A 17,030-nucleotide genomic window follows, 5' to 3' on the forward strand; every position below is an offset into this window, starting at 1 on the left:
TCTTGCTTAACATCATATCATGCAATTATAGGAAAAACAGGTCTGTCAAGTATTTTATTTTGGAATAGACTTTTCAGTACAGTACAAAACTTACAGTAGTTGAAGATCGGATTACACAAATGCATAATTACATTATGGTACATTTAAAAAGGCTCTGCAGTTACGTAAAGCAGTATCAGACCATTTACAAGAGTGGGGAGGTTAACAAAGCAGATAGTAAAGTTCAAGGGAACACAAACACAGTGCAGTAGGAAAACTTCAAAAGGAAAACATTGAAACACAAAATACCACAAACTAGAGTAACATTTTCTTTTCTGAAGCATGGTTATCAATTGAGTAGAAATACAATAGCTTTCACTTGGTTGTCTTTAAGACTTAAGTGGAAAGTAGGCTGGGGTAAAAGGAGAGTAGCAAACAGCATTGGTACCACATGAAATAAGTCTGGAAGCAGATCGTCCAGTGTAGCGCATCAAAGAAAATCTAAACCCAAACCCTCGACTTGGGAAGGGGAGAGAAGCTTGAACTTTGTAGATGGTTAATTTCTTCCTTATTTGATGTAAAATTGATGGATTTCAAGTCTTGGGGTTCCAAGAATTTTTACTATCTTCTCAAAACATCTTGTCACAAAAAGGCTGACAGGGTGACACGCAGGGAAACAAACACATTTTATGTTACAATTATAGCATTCTTTGGCTTTTAGCATTACCAAAGTTATTTTTCTTTTCCAATGATCAATGGCTAACCATCTGTTTCTTGTATAAAAATTAAGGTAATTTGGTTCTGGCCAGGGTCAGTGTGATCAATTCACATTTTAGGTCTACACTATGACTTGGGTTAGTTTAGAGAATTTTCAGACATGGCTACAATAAATAGGTCTTTTGTTGTAATATGTAATAAATGTGGTACATAATGGCCAACACAACTTTTATGTCTGAAAGGTGATGCTTTCAGCTGTTGTGTGGAACAACCGTTGAGGACCTCAGGCAAAAGGCACCAAAGCAAAATTTACTGCACAAAAATCACACCAACTGGAGAAATAACACACCTGGGCCTTTTTTTTTTTTTTTTTAAACAAAAGTTGCAGCCTAAATGAGAATGCACACAGCCAAGTAGTTTGTAAAAACTACTCAATTTATCAAAAGCATTTTTTACCCATGCAAACTGACATTTCCATGACAAGTTCAGTGATTTGCAATCACAACTTTGGTGCCTAGGACAAAATTTACATGAATCACTTTGTAAATTAAGCTGCAGATCAAGAAAAAAACTACATTTGAATTGTGCCAAATGTTGAGTGCTTCTTTTATAATGTCAAGTTTTCTCTCAACATGACCTAACAGTCCAGACATTGCTGTTAAGGCATAATGTTTAGATTGGTGAATAAAACAAAACCTATTGGGAAACAACTTGTTTTAACCTATATTGTTTGGGTGTTTATTTTAATATTGAGGTGACAAGGTCTCCATGGTGCATTCTGCCTCCATGTCACTTTTTCTAGCATAACATCTCACATCTTTAAGGTAGATAAATGCTTGCCAAAGTTCACAAGTGTCACTTGTGAGTTCAACATCATTCTTGAACCGAGGAGGTAATATGAGGTAAACATTATCACATTTATTTTGAAAGGGGCAGCCTGTTTTGTGTGAATTTCTTCAACAGTTTTGAGATCCATACAGAAATCAAACCTCATTTACAATTGATACGATTCTATTGTAAGAGTTGTGAAAACTGCTGAGAGATTTAACCTTTTATCTGAGCCCTCTTACATGTAAAATTTAAGTTTTTCATTTTTTATAAAAGGAAAAGTGCTTAACAGTACCAAGTAGAGGTTCTTTGGCTCAGTCATAGGGAACCACATTTGGTGCTATCTAGTCTCAGAACAAACTTTTTTTTTTTTTTTTTTTTTTAATTCCTTAGTATAAAAGCATTTAGGTAATACTGAGACAGTATATTGGAGACTTTAAGCACATTTAGATCATTACCATGAAAAATATGGGATTCCAATTTATAAACCAGTTCATTCAGAACTATAGAAGCCACTGAGAATATTAGTGACAAACAGAGAAGAACCATTAAAGGTGTCAAATAGTTCAATGGATTTCATTTAGCTCAGTCTCAAAAGAATAATTTGGACTGTAGATCAAAGAATCTACACAAAATGAAGTAATGTTTCAGGGTTTCTAAACAAACGACAATATATTAAGTTTAATAAACAAAATGGGAGGGTTGTGTGAAAATAGCTCTTTTTGTTCTTTCAGTCAATATGAATGGGACTGAGGTCAGCTTTTGATTTGCTGTTTGTACAGGGAACATCTACTAATATTTCCAGGATCCCATTATCCTATGCATCAGTGTGACAATTTAAAGTAGGGGCTGGTGTAAATGAAATTTAAAGTTTGATTTATCAGCGCAACTTGAGATAATCATGTTTTTCCTGGAGTATCACAACCTGGCATGAATTACTTAGGCTCTTACTTTTTCGTTCTTTATGGTAAAAAGGTAGTAAGGAGAAAAAATTGCTCTTTTTTCCCCCAACACAAAGCTCTGTGGCAGCTGGATAGAAAACTCAGACTTCAGTTTTGTTTTTTTGTTTTTTGTTTTTTGTACTAATCAGTGCAATGCTATAATCCAGACTAAAATCAATATTTATGGTTTTGGATATTCATGTTTTTCCTTTTATCTATTCAAAAACATGAATATTGACTAAATCCAACTCTAATATTAGTTTAATCAGGATCTATTAATTTCACACTGTACCTCCAGTTGAAACTAAATTTGAAATTCATTGTCATACAAGCTGCATTCTGGGCTAGACGGAGCATCATCAAAAGTATTAAGCATCTAGCGGAGCTCGTGGTTCACAAACATGTCCTTCTTAGTGTGCTTACAATAATGACTAAGGGTGACTACAGTAACTTCAATGTATCTATCATTTTAAGCTGTAAACAAACTGAGCAGCCAGAATCAAACACTGGCAGTCTTTACTCTGATTCATCTTCATCTCTCTCCTGACATAATTTTAAAATGTTTCTGCACAATGTCACCAAGATGCATCCATTTGTGGTACATCACAATTTAAGTATTACTGATTTCTGAAGACAGACTGGTGACTTCATTGAAGTGAAATATGTTGTGAGATAAGAAACTTCAAAAGGAAAATCAGAATTTTCATTCAACTTGTGAAGACTGTGGTCAATTGCAACGCAACACTGCACTCATTCATGCCATAGCAGCAGGTGTCAAATCCCATGCACCTATAGTCTTTGATAAATGAGCAAAGTGCATATTTCCCAACAAATTCATTCAAATTTACCCCAGGGTTTACTGAACAGGCCTAGAGAAAATAGCAATTGTGCAAAACCCTAAGCAGGGAATTTATAGGATTATCTGGAATATAACTTGAGTGTTTGTCTCTATTTTTTACTCACAATTTCCAACATGATTAAGTCACCCATAAAATTATGCTGTCAGGAGACATGACCATTGGTAGTTCATGTCCTTTTGATAAGTGAACGAGGTCAGGGTGAATAAAGGCACGATACAATGAAATACATCAAAATCATTTTTAAATATAGCATAAATAGAATAGTTTTGGTTTGCTGTTTCATATAGTTATGTAAGGGGAGATCTTGACAATATTCAGAAATCTCAAACACCCTAACCTCTTCAGTAATGTCTAAAATAGTGGCAGTGATACTCCTTGCTTAGTGAGAAAAACATGCCAACTCTTTCTCACATTTTCAGAGAAATGTGCAGGTCATAAATGTGTTCTATAAAATAGTTTAATATAATCATTGTATTCTGGCAGGTATCAGTGCAACAAAAGCCATTATAGAAAAGGAAAACAAATACTTTAATACACCATCCCACACCACATTCACACAGAAAAAAGGCCTTCATTTTTCACCTTACCATTACTTCCAAGAAAACAAGGGATCTTTATCACTCACTCACACACACACACACACACACACACACACACACACACATACACTCAAATCTGTCAACCTCACCCCCAACACAAATGAAAAGTGCATTCCTAATTTGAGGAGCCCCCCTCAAATACATCTATTTGACTTAGACCTGGCTGTCTGAGTTTGGTCTGCACTATACCTAGCTTTACAAAACCATCTACCGTACACAATCTACCCCAAGCTCTCAAAACTTTGCAGAACTTAAGGTGTATTAGGGAATGAATTTGAAAAAAAGTGCTTTTCAAACAAGTCATTAAAATGACCCTACTGATTCAATTCATTATAAACCTATCAAAGTGCAGACAAGCCACATTTTGAGTAAAGTTTTTTCATGTTATCTCAGTTAAAGTGCAGAAGAGGGAAACTTGTCAGTCACGGACATAAATCACATTTGTATAGTATTATTTTGTGCACCAGGTTTGAATCCTGGATTAAGAATGAAAGGCACTTCTAAGATGAAAAAGTACACTGACTCTTCATCTGCTTTAGAATACAATTAATTTGAAAGTGCTTTTTAAAACTGACCCATTGTTCAAAGTGCGTTGAGAATGAGAACCTCCCATTTAATTTTAGAATGATACATATGAGTCTTTCTATCATGCATATCAGGAGTCATATCATACGTACTAATTGTACCAGTGCCTGTTTGAAATATTGTTATACAATCAGTTTCATTGTTTCACTTCACCTTTAATCCCCTATGATTATACTGTGCAGACCAAACTCATCCAGGTCCTTGTCTCAGTGTAAGAATAGCTCTAGGTGAAGCAAGTAGTCCAACCCCTTCTTATCCTCAGTCAAGGATGTGCTCTCCGCGGACGATGTGTGAAGAAAATTCATAGCGGTCCTGGCTGCGGTGCCCGCAAATGTTGCACTCGAAAGGCTGGCGAAAGCCGTGGCAACCCATGTGGATGGTGAACATGACATGGTCCAGGAAAAGCACACGGCAATGCTCACATCGAAACGAGCGCACAGCTCGACCTTCTCCGTCTACAACGCGAAAAGCCTCCCTAGAGGTGGAGGAGGGTGCTGTAGGAGAGCCAGGGGTTGGAGCGAGGGCAGGCGGTGGGGGAGCAGAGTGGCCTCCCTCCTCCCTTTCCCCATCCCTGTCTTTGGCATGGCTGGGGCTGTGTCTTTCCCTGCTCCTGTGGTGCAGAAGGGGAGGAGGTGGTGGGTTGTGGTTGTTGGAGTGGAGGGGGTGGTGGTTGTTATTGTTACTATGGAGGGGCAGAGATGGAGCTGTACTGTTGCACAGCTCATCTGGCATGCTCTCTGTGTCCGTAGAGTCCTGGCAACCATTGCTAGGTGAGGGCACATGACTTCGGCCAGCAGGCAGATCCTCATGACCCTCCGCTGCCTCCCTTCCTCCAACACCGGCGGCCCCCAGCCCCGCTCCGGCCCCTGTACAGTCCAGCCTTGGGCCCAGAGGAGCTACAGGGGCGTGGGCAGAGCTGATGACCGGCCTGAGCTCTGATAGACATGAAGGGTGTGCAGTAGGGAGGCGCAGTGGTCGCATTGTTTCTGATCCCCCTCCTGCTCCGCCGCCTGGTGCTCCCACGTAGTCTCCTCCCAGACCGGCAAAGTGTGGTGATTCAAGGTCTCCAGGGTGCATCTCCCCATCTTTGTCTAAACCAGCACTGAGCTCATAAGGTGCATCTGCCAGGCTGAGGCGTATGTGCTTCTGTCCTGTAGTGACAAAAGACAGTCTTAGGATACTATAGTAAGAGAACTGGTAGCAGACTTTATTGTTCCTGATACGATGTTAATGTGTGGGTGCGATGTACAAGTAAAGTGACCTATGTAAATTTTTTGTTGTTTTCCCAAAGGTGTAATAGATTGCCTATAATTTACTGTAGCTATGATAATGTGCATCAGCACCCTTTCATGTCATGGTGTGTCTGTGCCTGACATAAACATAGGAGAGTTTGAAACAGAGCCTTCATAATAAGATGGAAGTAAAATAGCTACTATTACAATGCCATTAGCTTATACTAGAATAAGGGACTTAACTGCCTTAACATAAACATGAAAAGACAGAGGACAAGATTCAGGTTCCCAGTGGGTTAGAGAACATTTTGCTTTTGTGCGTTATATGGTTTCCTACCTGTTATATTTCATGGACTTTAGTGCCTGGAAAGACACTGAGTCACTGGGTTTGCCAAATGAAATGTCAATAAAATGTCATGAATAACCACCCCAGATTCAACTTAAGTTAAATTTTTTTTTGAGATTTCACTTCTTGAAATTCCAAATTAAGTAACAGTGATAGTGATTAAGAGATTTAAATAAGCTTTAACATTTCTTTTCAAAACCAAAGTCACAAAGCATTTTTCTGTAAGGAACAAGTTCTAGGATTAAAATTATTACTACAAATAAAATGTAAAACTGTGTAAAACAAACAAAAAAACCTATAGCAGATAGATAAAAATACAAACAAATGACAAAAAAGCTACATATGAGGAAAATGTAAAACTGCAAAGTTAAATTATGGATGGAGGAAACCTGAGTAAAAACTGACTTGCCTAATTAATTTTCTACAGGAAGTTCACTGCAGCCCTGACTGCAAAACCTCAGTGTATTTTTTGTAAAATGTAAGTTATCACTATATATGTTTATATATATGTACTATACTGAATGATTCCAGTGAGAAACATGTTATCTTCACTTACAGACTATTTTTTTTTTTGTTTTGTTTTAACAGAGGACTGATAGAGAGCTTTGTCACAAGGTGCAACAATAATCACCTGAAGCTCAAAACCAAAAGCTTGTGTTGGGCTACCAGAGCAACAGGAGGCCCCCTGTCCTGGCTGTCATCCAGGCAGAGGAAGTGAAGTGAAAATGAGTTATGGTGTTGAATAATGGCCAGAAAAGTGTTTTGTAGGAACATTTTGATGTCACAGTGAAGGTGACCATTGAACTTTTTATATAAAAACATCTTAACTTCATTGTTTCACCCTATTAGACATCTGTGTGAAACTTCTCATGATTAGCGCATGAATTCTTGAGGAATAACCAAAAATGTGTTTTGTGAGGTCAGTCACCTTGACCACCGAAATTCTAATCAGTTCCTCCTTGAGCCCAAGTGGCCGTTTGTGCCAAATTTGAAGAAATTCTCTCCAGGTTTCCCTCAGGTATCTTGTTCATGAGAATGGGACGGATGGATAGATAACATGAAAACAAAATGACTCACAGGAGGCATCAAAACGGTTTGCCCCACCTGCCAGCAGGCAAACAAATGATTTTTATCCAGTTTTTGACACTGGCTAGGCAGTCATGCAGTGACTCCAGCATACTGATGTTAGCAGGCTTCAGTGGAAGTACAGCTGGGTGCTGTCTCCATAACAATGTAAGGAGCTACCATGACAATAACATGTAAAAGAGGAAACACAGTATGTTTCTAGGTGGGCACATAAGACTACTGTCTTGCTGCTTTCGCCTTTCTGCTTCCAGCATAATCTAGTCTAGCAAGCAAGCTGTGAGCCTTCCACGTGTGACAGTGTTTTATCAAAAATACACAGTTAATTTCATAATAAAATGAGCTAGGTATTTAGTTTTGTCCATGTATGTACTGATTATTTGGTTTGGGGTTTATCCACACTAGCTAATATCTTTGTCATTAAGTCCAGTGACCAGAAATACAAAGACAACAGTCTAAATTAGTCAAAGCACATAAGGTCAATACAAGAACGAGACTAAAACTGGTCTCAAAATTGACTCTTGTCTCACAAAATACTTAATCCAAAAGAGGAGATGCAATTGTCAATGATGGACACATAGACAATTCTGCAAATATCCACTGTAAAAGAGTGTAAAGTTAATATGCTCTATAAGAATATTCTCCAATTAACACAAACATATTTAAAGTAACTTTCATGTTTTAAATGAATCCATCACTGACAACATATCTGTCAACACAACCAACATTTTCAAGACACACTGGATGATATTATTTTTATGCATATAGTAAAGGCTAATTTATCATTCAGCATCAAAATGTTGCCATAGCCACGTCACTTGTGTCTGCAGTGCTGCAAGAGTCTGCATGAAGGGACAGGACCATAACAACTGTGACTGGCCAACTAAGATGCTTCACTTTTTTTAAATTAAAACCTGATACTGCCATCTAGCGTTTCAGTGGTCTATTTGCAGAACCAGTAATACAGAATTTAGTTAATCCCCTTATTTAATCACCATATTAAGAATCTGATGAAAACAGAACTCTGAAATATGATTGAACAAAGGCATTCTGTATGTCACATTTTTAAGACACATAATCTGTCTCCCATTAGGATAAAGTGCTAAAAAAAAAAAAAAAAAAAAAAAAAAAAAAAAATCAGTATACCACAACTAGCCAATTTATTTATTTATTTATTTTTTCAAGAAATCAAAGAACTCTTGCTATTGGTTTTAAATGCATCAAGGCTGTAGGAAGCACTGTAACTTGAAACATAAAAAAATAACATCTGAAATGTTATTTGTATGTCTGATGAATATTAAGATCTGAATTTGAATCTTTGTGAAAAAAAAAATCCATAACTGCCATTTCAAATATAATCACATGACAAAGCAATGGAGCAAGGGAGTACAATAGAAAGCCTTTTATAGCACTAATTTAACTCAGAGAGAGAAAAAGTTAGATGCTGGAGCAAGAACTACTTCCATGATCACTGCCTAAATGATAGCAAGGTCTATGAATATTCACTGTGGACTTTATATTGAATGCATGATCTGACAGTTTCTTTACATGCCTGCCCTGGAGCTGTATTCACTATTGCACAGTGACTGCATACAGTGGATTACACTGGGCTCTTTGAAAAGAACCTCCACTCCCCTGCACTGGTTATGTACAATTGTGATCAATAAGGGTAATAACAGAGCTTAAAACAGTTCATTGATTGTTAGCTTACGAAATCATAGAGTTTAGAAAAATCTAAAACTGGAGAGATGGTGGTCATGTCATTTGAGCAAAACAAATCAGTCCTATTATGTTTTTTGTTCAAGTGAGTCAAGCAAAACACCTGGATGACTGGTGGTTTCCTCACTCTCCTCAACCTTCACAATCCTCAATCTTTCCACATTGATATCAAGTGCTCACCTACAAATTTTTGTGGTGTGGATCTCTTGCGTTTGGTGATGCTGTTGGCGAGCCGATCAATGAATGCCATCTTGTCTGAGGAAGGCTGCAATATAGAGTCTGGTATGAACTCTAGCTCTCTCATCTCCTCTCCTGCACGGGGCATGAACAAATTGTAGCGTTATATTTCAGTGTTACATGACAGCATTGAATTTCATGTGAATCTTCGATGTTGTGCTGTCTGTGCAGCACAACATTCTTTAAGAAGCCAACTACTTTAATATAATATTCTATTAGTGTCTTTTGAGATTAGTCTCCTCTGAAATGGATACTGCATAATGCTTTAAGGTGATTTAGATTACTGCCTCAACTAGGAATATGGTTGCTTTTCATTCACATGCATCTCTGTGGCTGTCATAACACACACCTGCATTTTGAGCACTGGCTGGCTGCTGTGCCTCCAGACTCTGTAAGTAGCTGTGGCAGCGCTCACGGTGCTCCTCCAGTGTGCTCTGCTGCTTGTAACTACGGCCACAGTAACTACACTTATAGGGCTTTCCTACAGTTGGAGAGGACACTGGGGACAGAGAGGGAAAACTTTATTATTATTAAGAAGTCTAGATTCAAACTCAAGCTGAGAAAGCACCAATTGTGGCCACAGTCATGGACAAAAAGTCTATCAACAATATGCCAAATGTGTGGCAAGACTAAGTTTATGCTGGTGTTCCAAAACAGGGTATAGGCCTGGCTGAAAGTGAGTTTTGAAAACCATCAACTTCAGCACCTAGAGAGATGTAAGTCAAAAAGAGCCTGTTTTTTATTCTGTGATAGGGAGCAGGTCACAGACAACAGACTTTGGACTTTGCTGTGAGCAATTTTGTGTACACAGACATTATGACCAACCTACATGCTTCAAACTTTATGCTATAAACAAACACCAACAGCAGGACCAGGGACCATCACTCTTTGTGCCCAATTTGTATGACCAATCATAAAACCTCATCAAGTTTTTAAAAGATTTCTATTACTGTTAGCTTTGAGTTTCCACTGCATTCCATCACACAAACACTTGCCCTCGCTTTCCTTTGTACCTGCCTAAGCTTCATCCACTGAACTGAAAACTCAACTAATAAGCAGGCTGAGCATGGGCACCTAATGGACAAAACACAGTCTAAATAAGCAAATCATGGACTATTTGTGGCACCATAAACCATGACAGGGGAACAAAAAAGCGCATCTGTACCGGTGTGCTCTGTTTGTTGCTAAAAGTTGAATGATTTGTCTACTTAATGGTCTACTTGATCCTAAGCTATTGCAATTGGCCTAAGCTGTCTGAAATTAACTTAATGCTAATAATAAGCTGCCAGCACATAAGAAATATTTGTCATTTTGAAAAAGTATCAGCACATAACACAATAAACAAAGAAAAGAGCTGCATGCTCACAGGAAAGTTTGTTACAGCCAAACACCAACAATAAAAAAAGCTGAAGATCCCATTTAATTTCATACTTCATAAACTGCCAGCAATGTCATGTTAAAGCTGAGTCATATCACATTAAAACTTCATGCCAGGCTCAGATTACAGATTTAGAGCCCTAACCGATTTTGAAATTGGGTTACATTACACACCTGAGGAGAAACTTTACAAATTTCCTCTCTGTGATTACAAAAATCTCTCACTAAAAGTATAGAATATAGCAGCAAATCACACACTACAAGATATCTACTACAACATTATCTTACCCAAGCTACGGTATGCAAAACCTCATGTGATCATGGGGAGGCATTAGGCAGATTTTTCCAAACTGGGGCTGCCCCGAATAGCTTTTTTGGGCTTGAAAGCTTCGGCAGTAATTATTCGATGGTATTCGAAGCTTTGCTACAGGAGAAAGAGGAGGGGTTCATGAGGGATTTCCAGTCCCAAGGTCTGGACCCCATGCATAAGATAACTGTTATGGTGGAACATGTAATGGCACTGCACAGCTGGCGACATTCTATGTCCGGAAGGTAGTCTCTAGAGATACATGTTTGTGTTCTCGTCAGTTCCACACTTTGGCAGACAGACTGACATTATGGAGTGGCAAACATCTCCTGTCTCTGAGTACGTTTACATGCACACCATATTCCGATATTATTTGGAATATTCACAATATTCCGGTTGCGCACGTGTCATGTAAGCACGCACCAAACCCAATTAAGGTCATATTCCGGTTGGAGAGAATTCCGAATAAGACCCCTGGCATAAGCCTGTTCCAACCGGAATATTGAGGCATGTAAACACCTTAGTCGGAAAATGCCCCAAACCGGAATATTCAGTCACAACTGCGCATGCTCGATTTGCAAGGAATTCTGGGGCGTCTTTGTTGCTATGGTTACTGCAAGCAGGGAAAACAACATGGCACACACTACAGCTTCTTCTGTATTTCCAGCAGACCAGATGCCTATACGCGTACTGCTGCCCCCCGTGGCTGAGTGTCGCATTATGTAAGAGAGTGGAATACGCCGACACACGGGAATATGCCAAGTAACATGTAAACAGAATATTCCAGTTGCCGCAGCGCAGTTACCTTAACTGGAATATTGACCCGAACCGGAATATGGTGTGCATGTAAACGTAGTTTTTGAGAGCAACACGTGTCCTGGGGTTCAGAAACTAGGGGCAGATCTGCTGGGGCAGGCAGCTATACAGAGAATGGACTCTGCATCCAGCTTTTATGAGGCAAGTATGGAAGCTGAGCTGAGGTAGATCTGTTTGCACCAAGAGAAAACGCATGTCCACTGTTTAAAAAGAAAAACGTATTCAAATACTGATTTTGCTTTTGGTTGCCATGGCAGCGATCAAAGCTTTGAAGCATTTGGGTCAGCCCTATTGCAAACATAGACAGCTGGCATTGGAGTGCCAAACACCAGGACCGACCATGGCCCAGATCCATATTCCTCCTCCATTTATCAAGACAGGTGAATCGGGGGTAAACTGACTAAAAAAAAAAAAAAAAAAAAAACACCTCCTGTAACCTGAGCCCGGCATTAATCACCTGTACTGACTTTGCAACTTTTGGCTGTAATCTGAACACATCCCTGACTCCACAGATTTCTGCGTAATGCAAAACCAAATCATGCTGTCAGTTTTATTATTTCATATTATATTTGGGCTAGAAAACAACACATATTTGTGTACAGTATGTGGCAGGGCACTAAATGTGTCATGACAACCCCATGTTTTGCAGCAAATTTTGCTGAAATTCTTATTGTCTAAGAGTTTTCTATGACTGGAAATCCAGTCTATAATATTTCAAATTTACAATATGTGTAGGGATTCTGGGGTATAATGAGGCCTATTAACGAATGCTGATTAATCATGTCTCTAAATAAAGTCAAACTGTGTATTACTTGAAGTGGTATATTAAAATATCTCACCTGAATGAGTGCGAAGGTGGCCAGTTAGAGCATCTCGTCTTCGACAGGCATAGCTGCAGAAGGGACATTTAAAGGGCTTCTCCCCTGAGTGCAGCTTAATGTGGCGAAGCAGGTTACCCTTTTGAGTGAAGGAGGCACCACACTGATTACACTGGAATGGCCGCTCACCTGTGGATAGATGAAAACCATTAACCCCTCTATGAATCTATGTGCCTGGTACATTATCCTCACACAGATCAATCTAGTAACTTGGAATCAGAGCTAGGTATCAAAAAATCAGCTGAATATTCTATTTGTTATCTGCCATGATGATGATGATGATGTAAATGATTGGTTTGATCATAAAAAATATAGTATATAAAAATAAATAAAAAATGGCTGTACAGCGCAAATAACAATAAAATCCTGTTGTGATCATTTCCCTATATTGTGCACTGCACAAGGCTGAATTAGGCAGTAACCTAACCTGCAAACATGACATTGTTCTATTGGTATGTCTGGCCCAGCACCACTATCCCTGGTACTGAAAGGAGCATTGGAATGATTTCATTCTGGCCTGTTAAATTAGCATATTACCAGTCTGTTTTCCTGTTTCAAAGACATCCCACTCTGATTTTTTTCCCACAAATCGCAGCCATATACAATTCTACTGACATTTTAGCTCAAAATGAAACCCATCACACACAGTCCTGATGCAAGCTCTGCCAGAGGACAGTGGCTTTGCTGGCTGTCACTGGTCTCAGCTAGCGATGCCATATGCAGAATGAGCCAGTGTATGAGGCATATACATAATTTATATTCCAATTACATACCATATCCCTGTCTTATCAGTGTTTTGTAAACTTATTTAACAAACACCAAAATAAACTTCTTGTGTTTTCCTACATTCATACTCTGTCAACTAATTAGTTACCTGTGTGGCTGCGTTTGTGCACCATAAGAACATTAGGCCCAATGCAGATCATGCCGCAGATGTCACACTTGAGCTTCCCATTTGGCAGCCTGGTGGCTCCTGTTGGCATGGCCTCAGGGCTGGTAAGTTCCCTGTAGCCTCCCACAGCCTCACTTCCCTGCTCTGCACCCCCCTCCTCTACTCGCTCCCCTCTTTCATCCTCGGTACCCCGACCTGGTTCTTCATCACTGTACAGCTCCACCTTAATGGAGTTGGCTAGAGAGCAAAAATAAAAAGGCCTTAAATTAGAACTCTGTTAATAAAACTGTTGCAAGACTAAAACACATATTACGAGGAACACATACAAAAGATTAGGCAAAGGGGTGTCTATATGTATTATTATGTGTTTTGACCATGTTTTCATGTCATGGAGCACAAAAAGCTCTCACAAAAAACTTGTTGATAATATTTAACTCCTGCTTAAATGAATTCAATTCTTGAAGTTATAGCAATATATTACTATTACTATTTCAAGCTGATCTTTTGCATACAGTTTAAGGTGGAATGATAATGTTAGGTGGAATGGTAATGTTAGTTTCACAGTTCTACTTGAGCGTAAGGTCACACAGTAAAGGTGTACACAGTCTTTGTTTTCTACGATTCAAACTTAATGTCAAACTGACCACTGAGGGAGCGACTAGGAGATGTCTGCTGGCTGTTGGGGGTGCTCACTGTTGGACCTCCTAGGGCCCCAGAAAATTCCCGCTCCATTGATGAGTCTCCACTCGCTACAATCCCAAAAAAAAAGAAAAAAAAGAAAGAAAATTCTGAATGTCATTTCAATGCGATGCCAACATTTGAATGCAAGGATATCAGTGACCAAATAAATGACTGAAACCACCTTATAGAGTCATACCTGATATGCAAGATCGGCCATTGCAGTCATCAACATCCATACTCATTCAAGCTGAATATTGAAACAACAGTTATTTCAGATGATTAAGTCTAGATCACACTGTGAATTACAGCTCTCTCCCATTCAATCAGTCACTCACTGGCACATCACTGAAAACTAGGGTTCCCCCCTGAAAGTCAACCAGTTCAACAGTCAGTCCTAGATCTTAGCACTGGACTCAGAAGGGGGAGTCGAGGAGTCCTGTCTATTTTATTTTTTTAAGTAGTTACTGGGCATCGTAATACAACAATAAAAACCAGACACATTCTCTTAAAATGTACTGGAAATATACTGCAATAGGGAACTGAAAAATATGAGTAATTCTAGAACTGATAGATGCGCAATTATTTGTGCAATACTTTATACCTGTAGGACTTGATAACATTCAACAATGCAACATCCCTGGGTGTATATATATATGATGTATATACGTTAACTTTTTAACATATGCTCAATTTCTTGTATCTGTATTTATGGTTGCAATATTTTGTAGGATTAATGCACATAATGCACACATTCTTAATACAACTACGATTAATGCACAAGTAGTATTAATACACATATTTGTACATAATCCACACCCTTTAAAACAAATTTCTAAGGAGCATATTTTTAGATTTCTTAATTCTTTTTCTGTTTCTTATCAATTAATTCTTCTGTTGAGAACCTGAGCAACTGCAAACGACCCAATCTCCCCTCGGGGATCAATAAAGTACTTCTGATCTTGAATTAACGTGATTAATTAGCTGGAGAATTGCAGAGGGCATTTTAGTCGAGTAGTTTTACTCTAGGAACTGAGTCTTGCACAGCTCTCGTGAAAACACCCATTCATATCACAGGAAAAACAATAATTTCAGGTAGAGGTCCAGTTTGTCACCAGATCATTGCCTCAGTAACCCAGCTGTATGAACTAACATTAGCCTAAAAGCTAACACACGGCTGTATTTGAGCCATCTAGCGAGCTAAAGGGAACGATATGTGCCTCTTTAACATCTGATTAAGTGATTTACCAATAAGCAATAAGTGACAACTTACTGATCAGGAAAAACACAGCGCTGCCGTTAGCCAACTAATGCTGGCGTTCATTAGTCGGTCAAAATAAGAGGCACGCTGTGATTTTTAAGTGCATCATTATTTAGCTAGCTAGATAACAGTTAGCAAACAATTAACATTAGCTCCTAGTGCTAACATTAAATACACACGATAGCGTATATTGGAAGATAAAAGGTACCTGAAACTAGCATTTAGCACCCTTAGCAGCCGCAGATCAGCTGGCCCAGTTACAATTAACGTTAAGATGGCTAAAGACAACATTGGTAAACTAGGGTAACGCTAAGTGGAACAAGAGGCTCAGCTGGCAAATACAAAATAAGTGCATTCTCCAGGCCATGGTGCACAAATGCTTCATTAGTTGTCCATGTTTGTTTAATTACGTTGAGCTAATGTTATTAACGTTACCAGTCGGCCTTTACGGCTAAGCTTATGCTAGCTTACTGCAAGTGATGGAAATTAACGTTAGCCAAGTTAGCTGACGTTAACGCTTAACAGTTTGAAGCCCGACACTTGACTGTTACAACACTGAACAAAGTTGCAGCTGAGTAATTTGAGCGGTGACGCAAGGTTGTTAATGTTCACTTTGACGGCAAATGACTAACTAACGCTGTATTGTGCTTTCAGTCTCAGTAAACCCCTTTATGTTTAGCACAACAAACTAGCGTTAACTATGTTAGCTAGCTAGCCGCCGCTACCACAACCAATGTTTCCTAAACCGTTGCTATGGCACCCATCGCCTCCCAAAATGCTAGGGCTAAGCAGCTACGTACATGGTCGGCTAGCTCAGCCCTGTCGATGTCTTTCAGCTGGCTTTAACAACTTACTAGACGTTGACAGCTGTGGAAACACGTCCCCAGATATCCAGTTTCACCAGAAAGCGTGATATTACCTGTAACTGTCGCGGCCGTTTCGGTGAAGTTATTCCTTTTTTGTCATCTGCTTGTTTTCCTTTACGACGGCAGCATCTCCCGGCAGCGTTTACCTCCAACTCCACACCATTTCCGGTCCGGTTATAGCCCACGGAACCCACTTTAAATTAATGTTGGTGTCAGACAGGAACACCAGCAGCCTTATCAGCGATTTGGCTAATAATTGCCCAGAACAAACACAAAGTCACACAACAGTGTCATGCAATAGTGAGGACTTTTTATTATTATTATTATTATTTCAAAATAATGAAATAATATGAAAATTCTCGCACTTGATCAGACCATTTTTTGTTTGTTTGTTTGTTTGTTTGCCAAAGAGGTTTCAAAAGCAACAATCAGTGCACCTTGGGGGATACGCAAAAATGCTCATATTGGGCTACGTTTTTTTTTTTTTTAATCTTATTGTGTTTTTCTACTGCACACGCTCATTTGTCAGGATTACAGGCTATACAATTGCTTTAGGATAATGTATAGAGTACAGGCCATTGTTTCATGCTAGGCTGTTGTACTGTAGGCTACAAATATGGTGTGCACTTCTAATTGCTAACATGGACTGAGTGTATTTACTGCATTGTGTGTATTTATTGTACTAAGCTCCTGGATGCTTGAATTTCCTCCAGGAAAGTCTGTTCACACAGTTGGTCTATCTCTGGATGAATAGAGATAGATGAAAACATGGATAGGGAAAGTTGTAGATTGCCAACTATGAACATCCTGGAACTGAACAAGAGACAAG

General features: G+C 39.0%; 1 protein-coding gene across 1 annotated transcript; it reads right to left on the minus strand.

Moving 5' to 3' along the window:
• Nucleotides 1-40: 40 nt before the first annotated feature.
• LOC115359000 (zinc finger protein Eos) lies at nucleotides 41-16,389 on the minus strand. Its single transcript, XM_030051194.1, has 8 exons — nucleotides 16,255-16,389; nucleotides 14,274-14,324; nucleotides 14,041-14,145; nucleotides 13,379-13,633; nucleotides 12,466-12,633; nucleotides 9,476-9,625; nucleotides 9,070-9,201; nucleotides 41-5,660 (listed from the first exon to the last, which is right to left on the minus strand). The coding sequence occupies exons 2-8, from the start codon at nucleotides 14,317-14,319 to the stop codon at nucleotides 4,768-4,770; spliced, it is 1,749 nt and encodes a 582-aa protein (XP_029907054.1). The 5' UTR covers nucleotides 14,320-14,324; nucleotides 16,255-16,389; the 3' UTR covers nucleotides 41-4,767.
• Nucleotides 16,390-17,030: the final 641 nt, after the last annotated feature.

This window comes from Myripristis murdjan, chromosome 5, assembly GCF_902150065.1.
Source record: "Myripristis murdjan chromosome 5, fMyrMur1.1, whole genome shotgun sequence".
NCBI lineage: Eukaryota > Metazoa > Chordata > Actinopteri > Holocentriformes > Holocentridae > Myripristis > Myripristis murdjan.